Source organism: Palaemon carinicauda, chromosome 8 (assembly GCF_036898095.1).
Source record: "Palaemon carinicauda isolate YSFRI2023 chromosome 8, ASM3689809v2, whole genome shotgun sequence".
Taxonomy (NCBI): domain Eukaryota; kingdom Metazoa; phylum Arthropoda; class Malacostraca; order Decapoda; family Palaemonidae; genus Palaemon; species Palaemon carinicauda.
In genome coordinates, this window is record NC_090732.1 from 835,922 (window position 1) to 852,785 (window position 16,864).

At 39.9% G+C, this 16,864-nt stretch overlaps 1 protein-coding gene across 1 annotated transcript in view; it reads right to left on the reverse strand.

Annotated features, from left to right (window-relative positions):
* Nucleotides 1-16,864, reverse strand: part of LOC137645595 (laminin subunit alpha-1-like) — a 497,060-nt gene that overhangs the window by 40,435 nt on the left and 439,761 nt on the right. The window contains exons 55-56 of the mRNA XM_068378394.1: nt 11,767-11,907; nt 5,059-5,115 (exon numbers count right to left, since the gene is read on the reverse strand). Coding sequence (XP_068234495.1) covers nt 5,059-5,115; nt 11,767-11,907 — 198 coding nt within the window. The remainder of the gene's footprint in view (nt 1-5,058; nt 5,116-11,766; nt 11,908-16,864) is intronic.

Genomic DNA, 16,864 nt, shown 5'->3' on the forward strand with positions numbered 1-16,864 from the left:
GGAATGCATATAGATCGAGGTGGGACCAATCCAGCAGAAAAGCATCCACGTGAACTGCTGCCGGGTCTGGGATTGGGGAACAGTACAATGGGAGCCTCTTGGTCATCGAGGTAGCGAACAGATCTATCATTGGCTGACCCCACAAGGCCCAAAGCCTGTTGCACACGTTCTTGTGAAGGGTCCATTCTGTGGGGATGACTTGACCCTTCCTGCTGAGGCGATCTGCCGAGACATTCATATTGCCTTGAATGAATCTCGTTACCAGCGTGAGGTTTCGACTTCTTGACCAAATGAGGAGGTCCCTTGCTATCTCGTACAGCTTCCTCGAATGAGTCCCTCCCTGCTTGGAGATGTACGCCAAGGCTGTGGTGTTGTCGGAGTTCACCTCCACCACCTTGCTTAGCAGGAGGGACTTGAAGTTCATTAAGGCCAGATGTACTGCCAACAACTCCTTGCAATTGATGTGAAGCGTTTCCTGTTCCTTGTTCCATGTTCCCGAGCATTCCTGTCCGTCCAAGGTCGCGCCCCAGCCCGAGTCTGATGCGTCCGAATAGAGATGAAGATTGGGGGTCTGAACAGCTAACGAGAGACCCTCCTTGAGAAGGATGTTGCTCTTCCACCACATGAGAGTGGTCTTCATCTCTTTGGTAACAGGAATAGAGACTGCTTCGAGCGTCATATTCTTGTCCCAGTGAGCTGCTAGATGGTACTGAAGGGGGCGGAGGTGGAGTCTCCCTAACTCGGTGAACAGGGCTAACGATGACAGGGTCCCTGTTAGACTCATCCACTGTCTCACCGAGCATCTGTTCCTCTTCAGCATGCTCAGGATGCACTCTAGGGCTTGGTTGATTCTTGGGGCCGACGGAAAAGCCCGAAAAGCTTGACTCCGAATCTCCATTCCCAGGTAAACGATGGTTTGGGAAGGAATAAGCTGGGACTTCTCTAAGTTGACCAAAAGACCCAGTTCCTTGGTCAAGTCCAAAGTCCATCTGAGACTCTCCAGACAGCGACGACTTGTGGGGGCTCTTAAAAGCCAGTCGTCTAAATAAAGGGAGGCTCTGATGTCCGCCAAGTGGAGGAATTTGGCAATATTCCTCATCAGTCGCGTAAACACCATAGGTGCTGTGCTTAGGCCAAAACACAGGGCTTGGAATTGGTACACAACCTTTCCAAAAACGAATCTCAGAAAAGGTTGGGAGTCTGGATGAATGGGGACGTGAAAGTAGGCGTCTTTCAGATCCAACGAGACCATCCAGTCCTCCTGCCTGACCGCTGCTAGGACCGACTTCGTCGTCTCCATAGTGAACGTCTGCTTGGTGACATAAGCATTGAGCGCACTGACGTCCAGCACCGGTCTCCAACCTCCTGTCTTCTTGGCCACCAGGAAGAGACGGTTGTAAAAGCCCGGGGATTGATGATCCCGGACTATCACCACTGCCTCCTTCTGTAACAGGAGCGACACCTCTTGGTGTAACGCTAGCCTCTTGTCCTTTTCCTTGTAGTTGGGAGAGAGGTTGATGGGAGAAGTGGTCAGAGGGGGATTGCGGCAGAATGGGATCCTGTAACCCTCCCTTAGCCACTTGACAGACTGGGCGTCTGCACCTCTTCTTTCCCAAGCTTGCCAGAAGGTCTTGAGTCTGGCTCCTACGGCTGTCTGGAGAGGAGGAGAGTCAATGTTTGCTTTTCGAAGACTTGGTACCTTTCTTGGACCTGCCCCTGTGACCGTCTGGGCGGGTACTTCCTCGGCTGGGGGCTCTGCCACGAAAGGGCGGAATAAATCTGGTAGCAGGAGTATCAGCCACTGGGGTGCGGTAAGTTCTTGGTACTGAAGGAGCAACCTTAGCCTTCCGTGCTGAAGAGGCCACGAGGTCATGCGTATCCTTCTGTATAAGAGCCGCAGACATTTCCTTGATAAGATCCTCAGGAAACAGGAACTTAGAAAGAGGAGCAAAAAGTAACTGTGACCTTTGGCAAGAGGTGATACCAGTGGAAAGGAAGGAGCAAAGTTGTTCCCTTTTCTTGAGGACTCCCGATACAAACATAGAGGCAAGTTCGCCGGAACCATCGCGAATTGCTTTGTCCATACAGGACATAATCAGCATGGCCGAGTCTTTGTCAGAAGGGGCAGTCTTCTTGCTCAAGGCCCCCAGGCACCAGTCGAGGAAATTAAAAATTTCAAAGGCGCGAAAGACTCCCTTTAAGAAGTGGTCCAGGTCAGAAAAGGTCCAGCAGACCTTAGAGCGTCTCATAGCCGACCTTCGTGGAGAGTCAACCAAACTTGAGAAGTCAGCCTGGGCAGAGGCAGGGACCCCCAAGCCTGGTTCCTCTCCCGTGGCATACCAGACGCCCGCCTTAGAAGCCAGCTTAGGAGGCGGAAACATAAAAGACGTCTTTCCCAGTTGCTGCTTGGACTGCAACCAATCCCCTAACATTCTCAAAGCTCTCTTTGACGATCTGGCGAAGACAAGCTTAGTGTAGGCAGACTTAACAGGTTGCATGCCTAGAGAGAACTCGGATGGAGGAGAACGAGGGGTAGCAGAAACAAAATGTTCAGGGTATAACTCTCTGAAAAGAGTAAGGACCTTGCGAAAGTCAATGGAGGGTGGCAATGACTTGGGTTCCTCCACATCAGATGAAGGATCATCCAGGTGAGCCGCTTCATCCTCAGAAACCTCATCACCTGAGTGTTGAGAAGCGAGAGGTAACGATAAAGCAGTATGCTGAATGGCTGAATCCTGAAGAACGGGTGCATGCGCACTAGCGGATTCATCCTCAAGACTCTGCTGAAGAGGATGAGGGCTGGTAATGACAAAGTCCTGAGGCTGGGATGAAGGAGGTTCTGCGGGGGTCTGAGGAGCAAGCGTGGTGAGAGGCGAATGCTGTAAAGCATGAGGCTCATGCTGCATAGTCTGCGGTTCAAGTTGAATAGGAAGCGGCTTAAGCTGAGAAGAATGTGGTTGCTGCATGCGTTGAGGTGGGTGTCTCATAGCATGAGGTTCCTGCCTCAAGGGTTGCGCTTGCCTCAAGGGTTGAGGTGGCTGCGCAGAGAGAGGCTCTTGTCCCACGAGTTGAGGTTCTAGCCTCAAGAGTTGAGGTGCTTGCCTCGAGAGTTGAGGTTCTCGCCTCGAGGAAAGTGGAGGTGGCTGCTGCAAGAGTTGAGGTTGCTGCCTCAAGGATGGTGGAGGTTGTCGCACCGCAAGAGGTTGCTGCCTCGAGGATGGTTGCAACGCAAGAGGCTCCTGCCTCAAGGGTAGAGGAGGTTGCTGCAAAGCATAAGGCTCCTGCCCCAAGTGTTGAGGAGGTTGCCGCGTGGCAAGAGGCTCCTGCCTCAAGGAAAGTGGAGGTTGCTGCACAGCGCTGGTATCTGGCAACTCCCAAAGCGGCAGCTCACGCATGGAGGTAGCTTGAGGAATCTCAACCTCATACGTCTGGCAGGCTGGACTGCGCAGAGGTGGGGGAGCGCTCGCAGGAGGAGGTGTGATAACCTTCTCTGCCTGAAACTCCTGCATCAACACCGCAAGCTGCGACTGCATAGTCTGCAGCATAGCCAACTTGGGATCAACAGAAGTTGAGGTCTGTTGAGGCATAGCTTTAACAGAAGTTGAGGTCTGTTGAGGCAAAGCTTTACCTCTCTTAGGAGGCGTGCAGCCATCCGATGACTGCGGCGAGTCCGAGCTAGCCCAGTGGCTACACCCGGGCTGTTGGACTCGCGCGGTCTGGACCTTACGCTTAAGAGGCCTTGAGACCTGGGTCCAGCGTTTCCTCCCGGAAACATCTTCTGCAGACGAGGAAATAAAGGGCTCAATCGTCTGAGAGTGGAAGTGACGATCTCTATAAGATACGCCCGCAACCACTGAGGATACTACTGTGCGCCGATCAAGGCCTGCCGAACCCTTTTGCCCTTCGACATTGCTTCTCCCCTGGGCTTGGGAGCTTGCAAGAGGTCCCGGACTGGGAGGACGACTGGCACGCACAGAAGTATCCTCATGCGCAACACTGACACTGACACTAGGCACAGCACTGGCACTACCACTTCCCACTGCACTTTTCACTTTAAGTTCCTTGACATCTGCCAAGAGAAACTTGTGGTCACTCACTACCGACTCCACCTTATCACCTAAAGCCTGAATGGCACGTAAAACATCCGACATATCAGGCTGAGCACTAATAATAGGTTCGGGGGTAGCCACTACAGGGGGAGGAAAAGGTTGAGGATCATGGGGGGAGGAATAAAGTAAAGAGCGAGCCGAACTCCTCCTAACTCTCTCTCTCTCTAACTTAGTCGTATACTTGAGGAATTGAATAAAATCAAATTCCGAAAGTCCGGCACATTCCTCACATCGATCTTCCAACTGACAGGATTTTCCCCTACAGTCGGAACAAACGGTGTGAGGATCAACCGAGGCCTTCGGAAGACGCCTAATACAAGTCCTACATCGTCTTTGGGGAGGAGCTTGAGAATGGTCGGACATCTTGAATCAGAGAACAGTCAAGGGGGGATTCCAAATTAAAGCAAAGATCGTTATACCATTAATCAAAATCAATCCAAAAGCTATCTAAGCTAAGGGAAAAGCTTCCTGTATAGCGAAAGCTGAAATCTCAGAGCAATACTTCACCAAAACCGTGAACAAAGACTCCAAAATCATAAGCGTATCCATGTAGGTCTTGCCGGAAGCACGACAGAGGAAAAAATTGAGGTGGTGTTGTCAAGAAGTACTGGAGTACCTGACCACAGATGGCGCTGGTGAGTACACCCCCCTCTTGTATACCGATCGCTGGCGTATCCCGTCCGTAGAATTCTGTCGGGCAACGGAGTTGACAGCTACATGATTATCGGGTAAGATTAATATTGAAAATTTGCTGATAGAGCAAGTAGGAGCTAATACATGATCCCTAAAATATGGGAAAAGAAAGCCTTACCTGTTAATTATTAGTGGGCCAGAAAGCTTTAGAATGTATGTTAGTTCAGTATACTGTACTGTATAAGGAAATTCTAATTAGTATCTAATGTATATTAGTATAATCATTACGCAAAGTACTCCCTTCACCATAGCGTACACTGGATGTTGTTGTGGTGATGGTTGCAGTGGTCAAATCTCCTCCTGTTTCATTGTCCTTTTGGGGGAATGTGCAGCTATTAGTAAATACGGAAGGGATTAAAAGTTACACCTGGTTGCAAAGGTACACAATATAATTATAAGGAAGCAGCCTATAATCCTTATCAATGAATAAAGTTCCCATTTAGCACTCAAAATACAACCATCCCTGAAGCACATGCCATTATAACATTCAAAATACCATAACACAGGCCAAAGTAATGCTTTTGTGTCTTTATGAGGGAACTGTGAGTTGCCAATCTCCATGTTTTAAAGTATTAAATGATATCAAGTGATAATGTAAAGTAGTGTAGTATTAATGTAAGTTAAAAACAAAACAAAAGGTTAGCTTGAGTCTTAAATATACTACTAATATAAAATATGCTCCATATAAGGTAGATAATGAAAAAGAATACATTTTCAATGGTCAACAACAACAAAACACAAATACCTTGATTTAGAAATGAGTATCAGCAGTACAATATTTTACACAGATCTTTTAAAGTATTGAATCCTTACAGAGTTATTGAATAAAATTTTGATGATAGTAAGAACAGAAGGCATATTATTTGACTAGTGTACTTAACTCAGTAGAAAATAATCTTTGTTATAAATGAACAATGCGCAGAAAAGTTATATAATCTCAGAATAAGATTTGCTTTACACATCATGGAACTCAAGTACGGTACATAGGTAATTTCAAAAGAATCTATTTTAATGAATCTTACCTAAAAATTCATATTACCTTGGAGAGAGAGAGAGAGAGAGAGAGAGAGAGAGAGAGAGAGAGAGAGAGAGAGAGAGAGAGAGAGAGAGAGAGAGAGAGAGAGAGAGAGTTCTCTAACTCAAAATTAAAAATATTAAACCAATGAATTCCCCTGTGGCATCCTACAGCTCTAGCCAGACAGTTCCTTATGTAGAACTACCTTAGAACCTTACCTCATTGTCCAATATTATCTCGAGTTAGCAGAGGGTTATAATATGCGCTCCTTGCTGCTTCTACCTTTCTGAGTTTCTATCACAGTCCCATCGTTAGGAGTGATTATTTTGGACGAGCGTAAAATAACACGCCTTTTATCACTGTTCCTAGTTTCTTAGATTTATCGCCCTTATCATTGCTTTTATGGTTGTATATATTTGACTTACATCAAGATAGTCACAAGTTTTTTTCTGAAGGTGGGTAAAGTGTATTTTGGTGTAAGTAGCAAAGTTTGTGGTTGTATTTTTGTCATCCCTGGAGGAAGCTCTTAGCTCATACCATAATGGTGGTTTTCAGTTTCAGTGAAAAGGAGACATTGTAACAGTAGTGGTTATCCTTCCATTAAAGCTTAGATAATCTATAAGTTTAATGGGTAGAAAATTAGACTTGATAACAATGGAATAGGTTACTAATAGTTATACTGCCCACCTCCCTGTACTTCAGGTAGAGGTAAGCTATCTTCGGTTACATATTTTCTTTGGATGAGAAGGGACGAGCCTCTCTCTATTGATTATCTTTAGACCCAGTCCATAGAAACCTTTGCCATTTAGTCATTCTTGGAACTTTTATTTCATTTAGTAGAGCATGAGCCAGTGATATATTGCATCTAATCATTTAATATATTGTGTATGTATACTGCACTGTGTTATCTTATTCTAATGATTTGGGGAGATTTTGTTTACGGCATTACTTGAACAATCTTTTATGCTAGTGGAGAAAGGGATTATGATGTCACGACTAGCTATGAAGGAGTTTTTATTTAATCTACTATTCTTTCTTCCACCTACTCAAAAGGGTATCACTAAAATTAAGTCAATAGTTAGAACTAGTTGAGAATGGGTAGCAATAAAGCTTGTCCCAGTACGTCTGCGACAAGCTAAACGTAACGTTAATCAGATGTAGCCTAAAGCAAATAGGAAATTCCTGTGATTCTTCATGAAAATAATGGTGTGAAGATGTAGAATTGATGATAGGGTTTCTGATGTTTTAGTGAAAATTAAGGTAAATTGATAGGCAACTTGAGATATTCTAGCTTGAGAAATTAGAGATGAGCCTTACCCAGATGTTGATTAACTACATCTTAGAAGCTGAGAGTGACAGTGATAACAGTAATATTGCCCAATATAGTGATTTTTTTTTTAAACTCAACACAGCAGAGTAGGTTTTAGACAAGGAAGACATGCATTAATCTTGCAAGTCAGGTTATCTTGGAGCCCTTTATGAAGTGACAGGTAGAGGATGCTGCTGTCATGTGGAAACTGTGAAATGCTTTATTCTGCTTCAGATGGCTGAAGAGAGGTTTAAGGTTTTATTCTAGCAGGACATGATTTCCCAAGTAAAGCATACATCACTAGAGATTTACGTTTAACTCTTAATGCCAATGACTGTGACTTTTATTAGATTATTCATGGATGAAGAAGTAGTCAATGTAATGGTAGAAGGGACGAAGTGTTACCAACAATAGTGGACTGGTGGATATGACCCTATTACAAAGAAAAGAAGATGGAAGGTAGAGTTGCAGGCTACAGGATTGCATGAGCCATGTCTGGCCAGAAGGAGCAGGCAATCTACAATAACAAGGTTGTGGTTTTACCAGAAATTATGGTTTTTCTTGCCAAGATTCTACTAGAGTGCATATGAAACATCACGTTTGATTATGGGTCAATCGACATTCATCTCAATATGCTAATATTTTCAAAATGCTTATGAATAAGTGGTATTCACGGTAAATGTGTGTTTATTGCGAATAAGAGATATCGGTTACTGAACATAGGAAATGTATGAAAGAAAGCTGTCGCAATCGAGTACATAATTTTAACTTACATAAATTCATTATTTCTTTTACTTTCTTAGCATTATTACATATATTTCAAATCATAATTAGAAATTGGACAGAGTCTTATTTTCAAGTTCCAATTAAGAAGATTGGATGATTTTACTCAACTAGTCAGATGGTTATTTCAAAGTTCAAGTTCAACAAGACTGGATGTTTTTACTCGACCGGTCAGATGCTTCTTTTCATATTCCAGTTTAACAAGATTTGCAAAGGTAGGAGTACTTATGGTATATGTTTCATGGCAAGGCTTATCAATTAAGTTGCCTACATTTTGGTTTGAGCATGGTTCTTAAAAACTTCACAAGAGCCATGGCTTTAGTGACAAAGTAGCTACATCTTTTAGGAATATGTGTGCTTCTTAATCTGGATGATTAGTTAGTTCTCAACAACAATCAAGAGGCCATTCTTCTAAACTAGAAAGTTCTGCTGGAGCCTACTGGATCTCATAGTATATACGGATCACCTAAATAGAAGAGACTGGTAATCTATTTTTCATTGGTCTCCCGTCAAGAGAAGTTTATGCTTGGGCCCATTTTGTAGACAAAAGAAACGACACTAGAATTATGAATTTATATTAGAATGATATTTATTTTTTCAGATATAAATTTCTATCAGCATTTTGTTACTAAGGTTTTGATGAGTTCTCACTTAATTTTTTTTCCCCAAATTAACTAGCTCTCACTTTCTTATTCAAGTGAAATTTTTACAGAGGGGTTTCCATCTTACTGTATGCCACATTTCTATCAAGATTTCAATACTGTGGCATGGACAACTCTTACTGGGAGTTAGGGTAACTTTTGATCAACCCCATGTTATGTAGGGAACTTATAGGCAGTCTCAAGTCACAGGGGACATCCATTGATTTAAGAAGTAAAGGGACAAGACAGAGATAAGGCATCTGTTATAAAGGTTTGTGAAATTACAAAATATTATTGTAAAATTTAATGTTATTATATGGATGACGATCTACTTCATTAATTATAATATAATAATAACATAGAATACATGTTTATTCACACTGTGGCAATGATACTATCATCTTGTGCAAACATGCAAATACTTGCAAAATAATGCCAAACAAAATATAGATATATTTCTACACCAAGATACTGATATAAAACCTCAAAGCATGTAAGGTAGCAAGTGATAAAATATGACCTAATTAAAAGAAAATTTAAATGCAAAATGTTTATACAACAAATATATTTCTTTCAAATTTCCTTTATACGAGCAGAAACTCTGGAAAATATCATGTCCTTCAAAATATGCATCGATTTCAATATGTCGCATATTGATACCACTTAACCAAGGAACTTTTAAAAGTTTACCATAAATTTCATTAGTAATAACATCATGCATATAACTGATCATGTAAAAATTGAGCTTTTAAGGGAGAGTCATTCTTTCATACTGTCACCCATCCTATAGTGCACTTATTCGTAGTTTTGAATGTCCTCAGACACACTGCCTCGTTCATGCATACCCAATTAACACTCATCGATAGGTACAAAATATCCTCCTCATAATCAAAGCACGCTTGATGAGAAACAATGGCAAATGAGATGATGATTGATGGATTTATATGAATAAAATATTTTATTAAAAATCTAGTTTGTTTCTTAAAATCCTCATTAATTATATTACGCTTAAAATGCAATTCATAGGATGGAAGTTGAGAAGCTAGGATGTTCAACTTAATCTCTAATGTCCAACAGGCACAGTGAAGCACTACAAGAGTCACTCTTGTTATTTTTAGAACATTAATCATGAGCTAAACATGAATTTTGTGCTGATAAGCAGCAAACATAGGATGGTATTGGTACGAACTTGCCATACAAGTGATATAGAGGTGCTCTTAATTCCGGTAGGAGGGTTACAAATAGTTTTCCATTATAGGGAAAGAGCTCCAATGAGTATAATTTCATATATCTAAGCATAAAATAACATCCTTAAAGATTAATAAATGTAAACTGATTCTCCAAGGTTCATATATTTAAAACAGCATTAAGTACTTGATTCTATGAAAGGTTAGTTATGGTTCATAATGTTAAATGTCTCTCACACCATATTAGATTTGTCTTCTAAAACACAATGATGTTCTTGGAAATCTGCTTCTTCCAGTGTCTTATTGGAGAATCTTCAATTGCCACAATTAAGGTGTTAATCTTTTTCACGTATACTAGTCTGCCTGAACCAACCACTTATCTACATTGACCTAGAATACAGTATGCTTACCTCATCAAACATCATAGTATCTGAGCAGTACATACATGGATAAATCATATACAAGAAAGTCGAAGCCGATCTTTTTGCTTGAAAAAGGTGGATTAGATGTAAATAAGGATCTAAAAGCTTCACATATCCTAGGGAGTGTAGGACCCTTGACCATAACCTAACAAGAGCTTTTTGATGTACTGTCAGAGGTCAGTGAAGCCAACTAGGAACAACTATTGTGACTGCCGACTGTGACTGTTGTTGAATAATCAAGTATATCTCTATACAATGGAAAAAAAGATATGACTCTTCTTGAAGGTGTGCTGTCTTAAGGTTGCACACAATTTCTTGCAGCGACTGCTTGAAAACCTTATAGGTAGAGGGCAGTGGCTACTCGCATCTAGAATTTTAATTCTTGAGTGTTTCCTAAGCAATGGGATGCACACCTGTGGACCACCACCCTTGCTTGACGAGTGGAAATAGCATTATGTGGATTGTCTAAAATAGGTAGAACAACCTTCACTGTGGGGATATCGATTCATGGAAGACTTCCCCCTCATAAAACTCTTTGGGGAAGAGTGTGGACCTATGATTGAATTTGCAAAATATTTGGACTCTCCAGAAACTGCAACCTAAGGTGAATGAAGCTTGGAAACAACTGCTTCAATGGTAGAAGATAGAATAAATAACAAATGATCAGGTTATGTGCTATGTACACTGACATTGGAAAGAGCTTCGTTATCTAAAAACAAAATTTTAATGATAAAATTTATTTCTATTATCACCTGATGATCATATCGCTTTCATCTCCAAAAGTTTAATTAAGTTGACTCTACCTACTCGGAAATTAAAAATTACCAATTTTTTATCTTTCCATTATACTAATGCCCTTAATAAACGAGACGAATGGCATCTACAGACAATTTGCTGAGCATATAGTATTGTCTTCTGAGGTCTTTTTAAGTCGCCTTGGAACAACGTTGACATGCACTTAATATTGTCAGGATTTTTGTTTGTATATTATTTTTTTAGTGGTGTAAAGATGTCTTCTCCTGTAGCTGTGCAGAGGAATTATTCTTGGATGGTCATGATTCACATTCTATTGTGTCTCGTGCCAGGGACCACTTTTTAAATTAGAGATTCATTGTGAGTCAGATATTTTTTGCTGCTAGGTATTTTCATGAGGTGGATTATAAGAATATGATAAAGGGAATACCTGCATAAAAGCAGTAGGCTTATACACTTTAATATATAAAGAGAATGTTAATAGCAAAAGTAAGGGAAATTTTAAAAGTAAGTCATATGTTTGGAAAAATAGATTTGTATAATCATGAAACTGATAATAGAAAATTGATGGTGATTTCCTTACAAAACTCTGCGAAGAATTTAGAAGAGCTTGTAAACCACACACATAAAAATTACGAGATGGATAGATTGTACCTGCCAATTGGTTCAAAGGTCACATAACAAAGGGCACAGTGTAATTGATGGTTTTGTGACAAAAAACAAAAATTCAAACAAACTTAAACATTTTTCATAGTAGCATATAGAAAGTAACGTATGTGATTCATTGCTTTTTTCCATGCTATCATATTCTTTGTCTCCATAAAATTTAATGCATATAAAGGCAAACAACTCACCTGACCAATAAATGTAGACAACATTAAAAGTGCATCTGGTTCCATGGTCTGGAAAGTGAAGCCAAAATTGGATTCACGTTTAAGTACACGGGATGGAAGTTCAACAAAGCCTTGTCCAAGGAAGCCTACATCATTCAGTGGCTGAAAAGGAGTAAAGAATTATATGCAGTCTCTGCCACCTTACAAGAAAACCCAACAACATAGCCCGGGTCTTACACAAGGTAAGGCAATCTATACAGACAGACAGCTTTGTTAAAAAATTCTCAAAAAGTATACTAACTTCACCTTGATCATAAAAAATTAAGTGTAAAAATTGAGTTGGTTTAAAACAAAAGTGTTTAGGTAAATATCAGATCTTTATCACTGAAGCATAGTCATTATTGTCTCTTTGAAATCAATTATCCTATGAGAGTATATATTTGAAACAAATAGTTCAGAATGTAAAGCTATCACTTTTTGGCCACTGGTTATAAATAAGGCATTATGATGAAAAGGCAATTGAATATACCCTTTTACCAATACTTGTCAATGCCATTGTCCCTATATTTCCTTTGCTCACTCACTGTGATCCCATTGCATGTGCAAGGTTAAAACTGCTGTTGTGCTTGTGTTGAGTAGTGTAAGAGAGCTTGGTGAAGGTCTTAAACAACCATCAGATTATAGGACATGACCTTCTACTGTATATTACTGAAAATTTTGTTTAATTCAGCCCATCGTATTTGGCCATTTGATACTCTAAATGCTGATTTTTTTTTCTTAATAAATGCTTTATAATACCGTAATTCTTGCTTTATCTCCTGCTCTGGTAGTTTTATACCCTCAGATGAGCAACTTTTATAAGGCTGATATACTGTAAGGCACTGTAAGTGCATTAGTATTTCAAAGAAGATTAGGAATATCCAACATGATACATATCAAAGGCATAAAAAGTTTGGAAAACCCAATTCACACAATATTCAAAGGATTTTTATAAGATCTATTACTTCCAGGAACCTTATCTTCATATCATAAGTATGAAAGGGATTGTTCTTTTAGTTGGTTTAATTTTCTAAAAATATTAAAAGTTTGAGGCGACATCATAGGAAATAGGGAGTTCCTTTCACTTGGTCTTTTATTACTAGAGGTAATAGGATTGACTCTAGAAGAATTGTAAGAACATCTTCCAAAGAGAGATTTCACAAAACTTATGCTAACCAGAACTGTGGAAATTCTTTCCTCGCATTATTTTAGTCAACCCCGTTATTCCATTTTTTATTTTTTGTTTGTTATTTTCTGGATTTTACGCATCTCTTTTTTCTTTTGTTTCCTTTGTAACCTTCATTATTATACCCTTAAATATTCATTGCTGCTAACATGTCCATCATTCCCCTGTAATGCTTTACCTTTCATCACCTCATTCCTCTGTAGATGATTTCTCTCATTTCATGAGCTCACAATACATTGCTTGACGATGCAACCGACCGTCGACAATTTTTAAGAAAACAGCACCTGGTTGCGTTCTGTTCCAAATGCTCTTGAAGCTTTGGATGTTTAACCACAATTGGTTTGTATTTAAGTAACTCTTTAATTTACGTAACTCATTGATCTTAGCTTATTGCCATTTACATCTCAGTACCTATTTATAAGTCTGTTTAGCTAGGATTGTTTCCTGTGTTATTGAACATCACTAAACGCCACTTCACTTTTTTGTATGTATATTAATTTTTATAAACCAGACAATAGGATTTCTTTATAATTACTTTCCCCTGGCGTTTCAAGAATGATCCTTGTATTTATAAAAAGCACCCTTCAGCGAACCACGTACTCATGAAAATTTGAAGAAGAAGAACTCGACCTGTTTGAACCAGCTCAGCGCCAGGAGGCAGAAGCGTGTGAGCGGCCCATTTAAAAACCAGGAAGGGAGGAAGGCGGACGTAGGCATAGCCTCTTCATCTGTGACGTCGTTAACATAGGCGTCGATTCAACTACCTGTTGGTCAACCATTTACTAACCAACAGTATGCCTTACTTTGTGTCATTATTCAGAAGATAGGCCTAAGAAGAAAAAACACGTCAGTGCAGAAGTGAAGATGCACCGTGTTGTTAACAGTTTACAAGATGCTTCCACTTCAATGTCTACAATCAACCCTCAAGAGCGTGAGTACTAATTAACGGTGCTCAACCTTGGCCAAGGATCTGTCCCCCCCTTTTTTTTTCTAGCCTTTATTTGACGATGTGCACATTTAGCTAGGAAGTCATGTTCAAACTGTCTGGTTTAATCATTCGTGGCGTGTCCATTAACATAAGTTGTGTTCCTGTTCCCCTCTATCAAGTTTGAAATTTTATTGCCCGAGAGGAATGTGTTCAAAGTAGTGAGTTGAACTTTTGGTATTATTTCAGTCACCATTTTTACTTTCATTGGTTGATTAGTCATTTGATTATTGATTACGATTTAATTGATTTGACCATTTTCTTGGCATTTTTCATTTTTCATATGCCATGCGGTCTTTATTCAAATTTCAATTAAGTAGTTTTGCCGTTTTTTCCTGTGTCAGTTAGGTGAAAATTCCTGTTGTACTTTATGGAAATAAACGCCATTTTTAGGTTAAAATTATTAACTGTTTTTAACTTGACCTTTACATTTTGAAATGACTAAATGAGTTATCACATGAGGTGAGATATGACTTAAGGGTAATTTTATATTTATGTCAATCTAAAGCTATCGGTGTCAATCCTTTATTGTAATGATCTACGGTATTACCTCCCGGTGGTCCTTAGGACGTTTTGACTTTAACAGTACTGCTCCCCCTAACTCTTTGTGAAACTGTCGTTAACGTAACTGATTCAGTCCAACCACACTTGATTGGGATTTACTATTCTGCGCCCTGGAGTAGCGTCTGAACATCAAGGTGATATCGGTGCCGATAGTCCCGGTATAGAATAATCTTTGGACTTAAATGTGTGTAGGGAAAGCAAACCGTCTTCGTTGCGGTTCTCTAGTTTGTCAAGTGTGAGAGTGTTGGCGCTCTATCCTTCAGGCTCGGGTCCGGAAATCAGAAACGGGGAGGCCTTTCCCAGAATTATTACCCACAAGAACAATTTCTGTCACGATCTTGATCAATGGCATAGGTAGAAATTCAGAAAAGAGCAAAGAAAGTAGCTTAAAATGCAGCACCATCAACATCATGGTAAGAAGAAGAGCTGAAAAAAAAAGAGTGAAAGTTAGTCATAAGCTAATAAATAGAGCATCTAGAAAGTAGATAAAACTGATAATTCAAAGACAATAGAGCCTTTGGTTGTGAAAGAAGTACACTTTAGAGAATGGTAATTGATTTGGATTCAAAGAATTCTCAAATAAAGGAAACAAGAACACTCTCCGCGAATCCGAAAAGTAGTACTTCAATTATATTGTAAACTGTAGCAAAATTAGTGGTGACTGCAATATGAAAAGGATATTTCACTTATCTAAACTGTGTATTTCTAGACTGGGATCAACAGTAGTTCTACTAAAATCCTTTTTTTTTTTGCTGTGGGTAGAATATTTGAGGCAAAAAACTTCACGAAATCATCTTTCTTTAATCTCGTAAACAAATTGGAAAGTACAGTATAATAAATCCCTTTTCAACTAACCTTTCTTAAGTCTGTTCTTTATTAAAACTTAGCCAAGAATGCCATAACAGTTTTACAGAAGTTTTAAAATATTTTTCAACTTCTGTCTCTTATTCTCTTGTTGCGTATAATAGCAGTCATGTAGTGGGTCATATTTACTTATTTCAAATTTCAGTTGAAATTTGTATACCTTCTATAGCTATTTTAATATAATAGCTAGCATTCTTAAATATAGAATAGTCATCATCATCATCATCTCCACAAGGTATTAGATGAGTTGGAATACCGAGGCTACATGACTGAATATATAATAGTGATCAACACTATTCCAGTTTCTTATTATCCCCTGAAGAAAACTGACAGCTTATTATCCTTCAATGACAAAGAAATGTTATTTTTATTAGTAAAATAAATTTTTGAATATACTTACCCGATAATCATGTAGCTGTCAACTCCGTTGCCCGACAGAAATCTACAGACGGGATACGCCAGCGATCGCTATACAAGAGGGGGGTGTACTCACCAGCGCCATCTGTGGTCAGGTACTCCAGTACTTCTTGACAACACCACCTCAATTTTTTCCTCGGTCCACTGGTTCTCTATGGGGAGGAAGGGTGGGTCAATTAAATCATGATTATCGGGTAAGTATATTCAAAAATTTATTTTACTAATAAAAATAACATTTTTCAATATTAATCTTACCCGATAATCATGTAGCTGATTCACACCCAGGGGGGTGGGTGAAAACCAGTGTACATGTTAATCAAGAAGCTAAGTATCCCGTATTTCATTTTATCAGTTATTCAAAATAACAAATGAAATTATAAGTACCTGGTAAGGAAGTCGACTTGAACCATTACTCTGCCTTTAATAAGTACGTCTTCCTTACTAAGCGCAGCGGTCCTCTTAGGAGGCTGAACAACTCTTAGGTGCTGAAGTATAAAGGGCTGCAACCCATACTAAAGGACCTCATCACAACCTCTAACCTAGGCGCTTCTCAAGAAAGAATTGACCACCCGCCAAATCAACTAGGATGCGGAAGGCTTCTTAGCCTACCGTACAACCCAAAACAACAATAAAAGCATTCAAGAGAAAGGTTAAAAAGGTTATGGGATTATGGGAATGTAGTGGCTGAGCCCTCACCTACTACTGCACTCGCTGCTACGAATGGTCCCAGGGTGTAGCAGTTCTCGTAAAGAGACTGGACATCTTTGAGATAGAATGATGCAAACACTGACCTGCTCCTCCAATAGGTTGCATCCATAATACTCTGCAGAGAACGGTTCTGTTTGAAGGCCACTGAAGTAGCCACAGCTCTCACTTCATGTGTCCTTACCTTCAGCAAAGCAAGGTCTTCATCCTTCATGTGAGAATGAGCTTCTCTAATCAGAAGCCTTATGTAATAAGAAACTGCGTTCTTAGACATAGGCAGCGAAGGTTTCTTAATAGCACACCATAAGGCCTCTGATTGTCCTCGCAAGGGTTTTGACCTTTTAAGATAGTACTTAAGA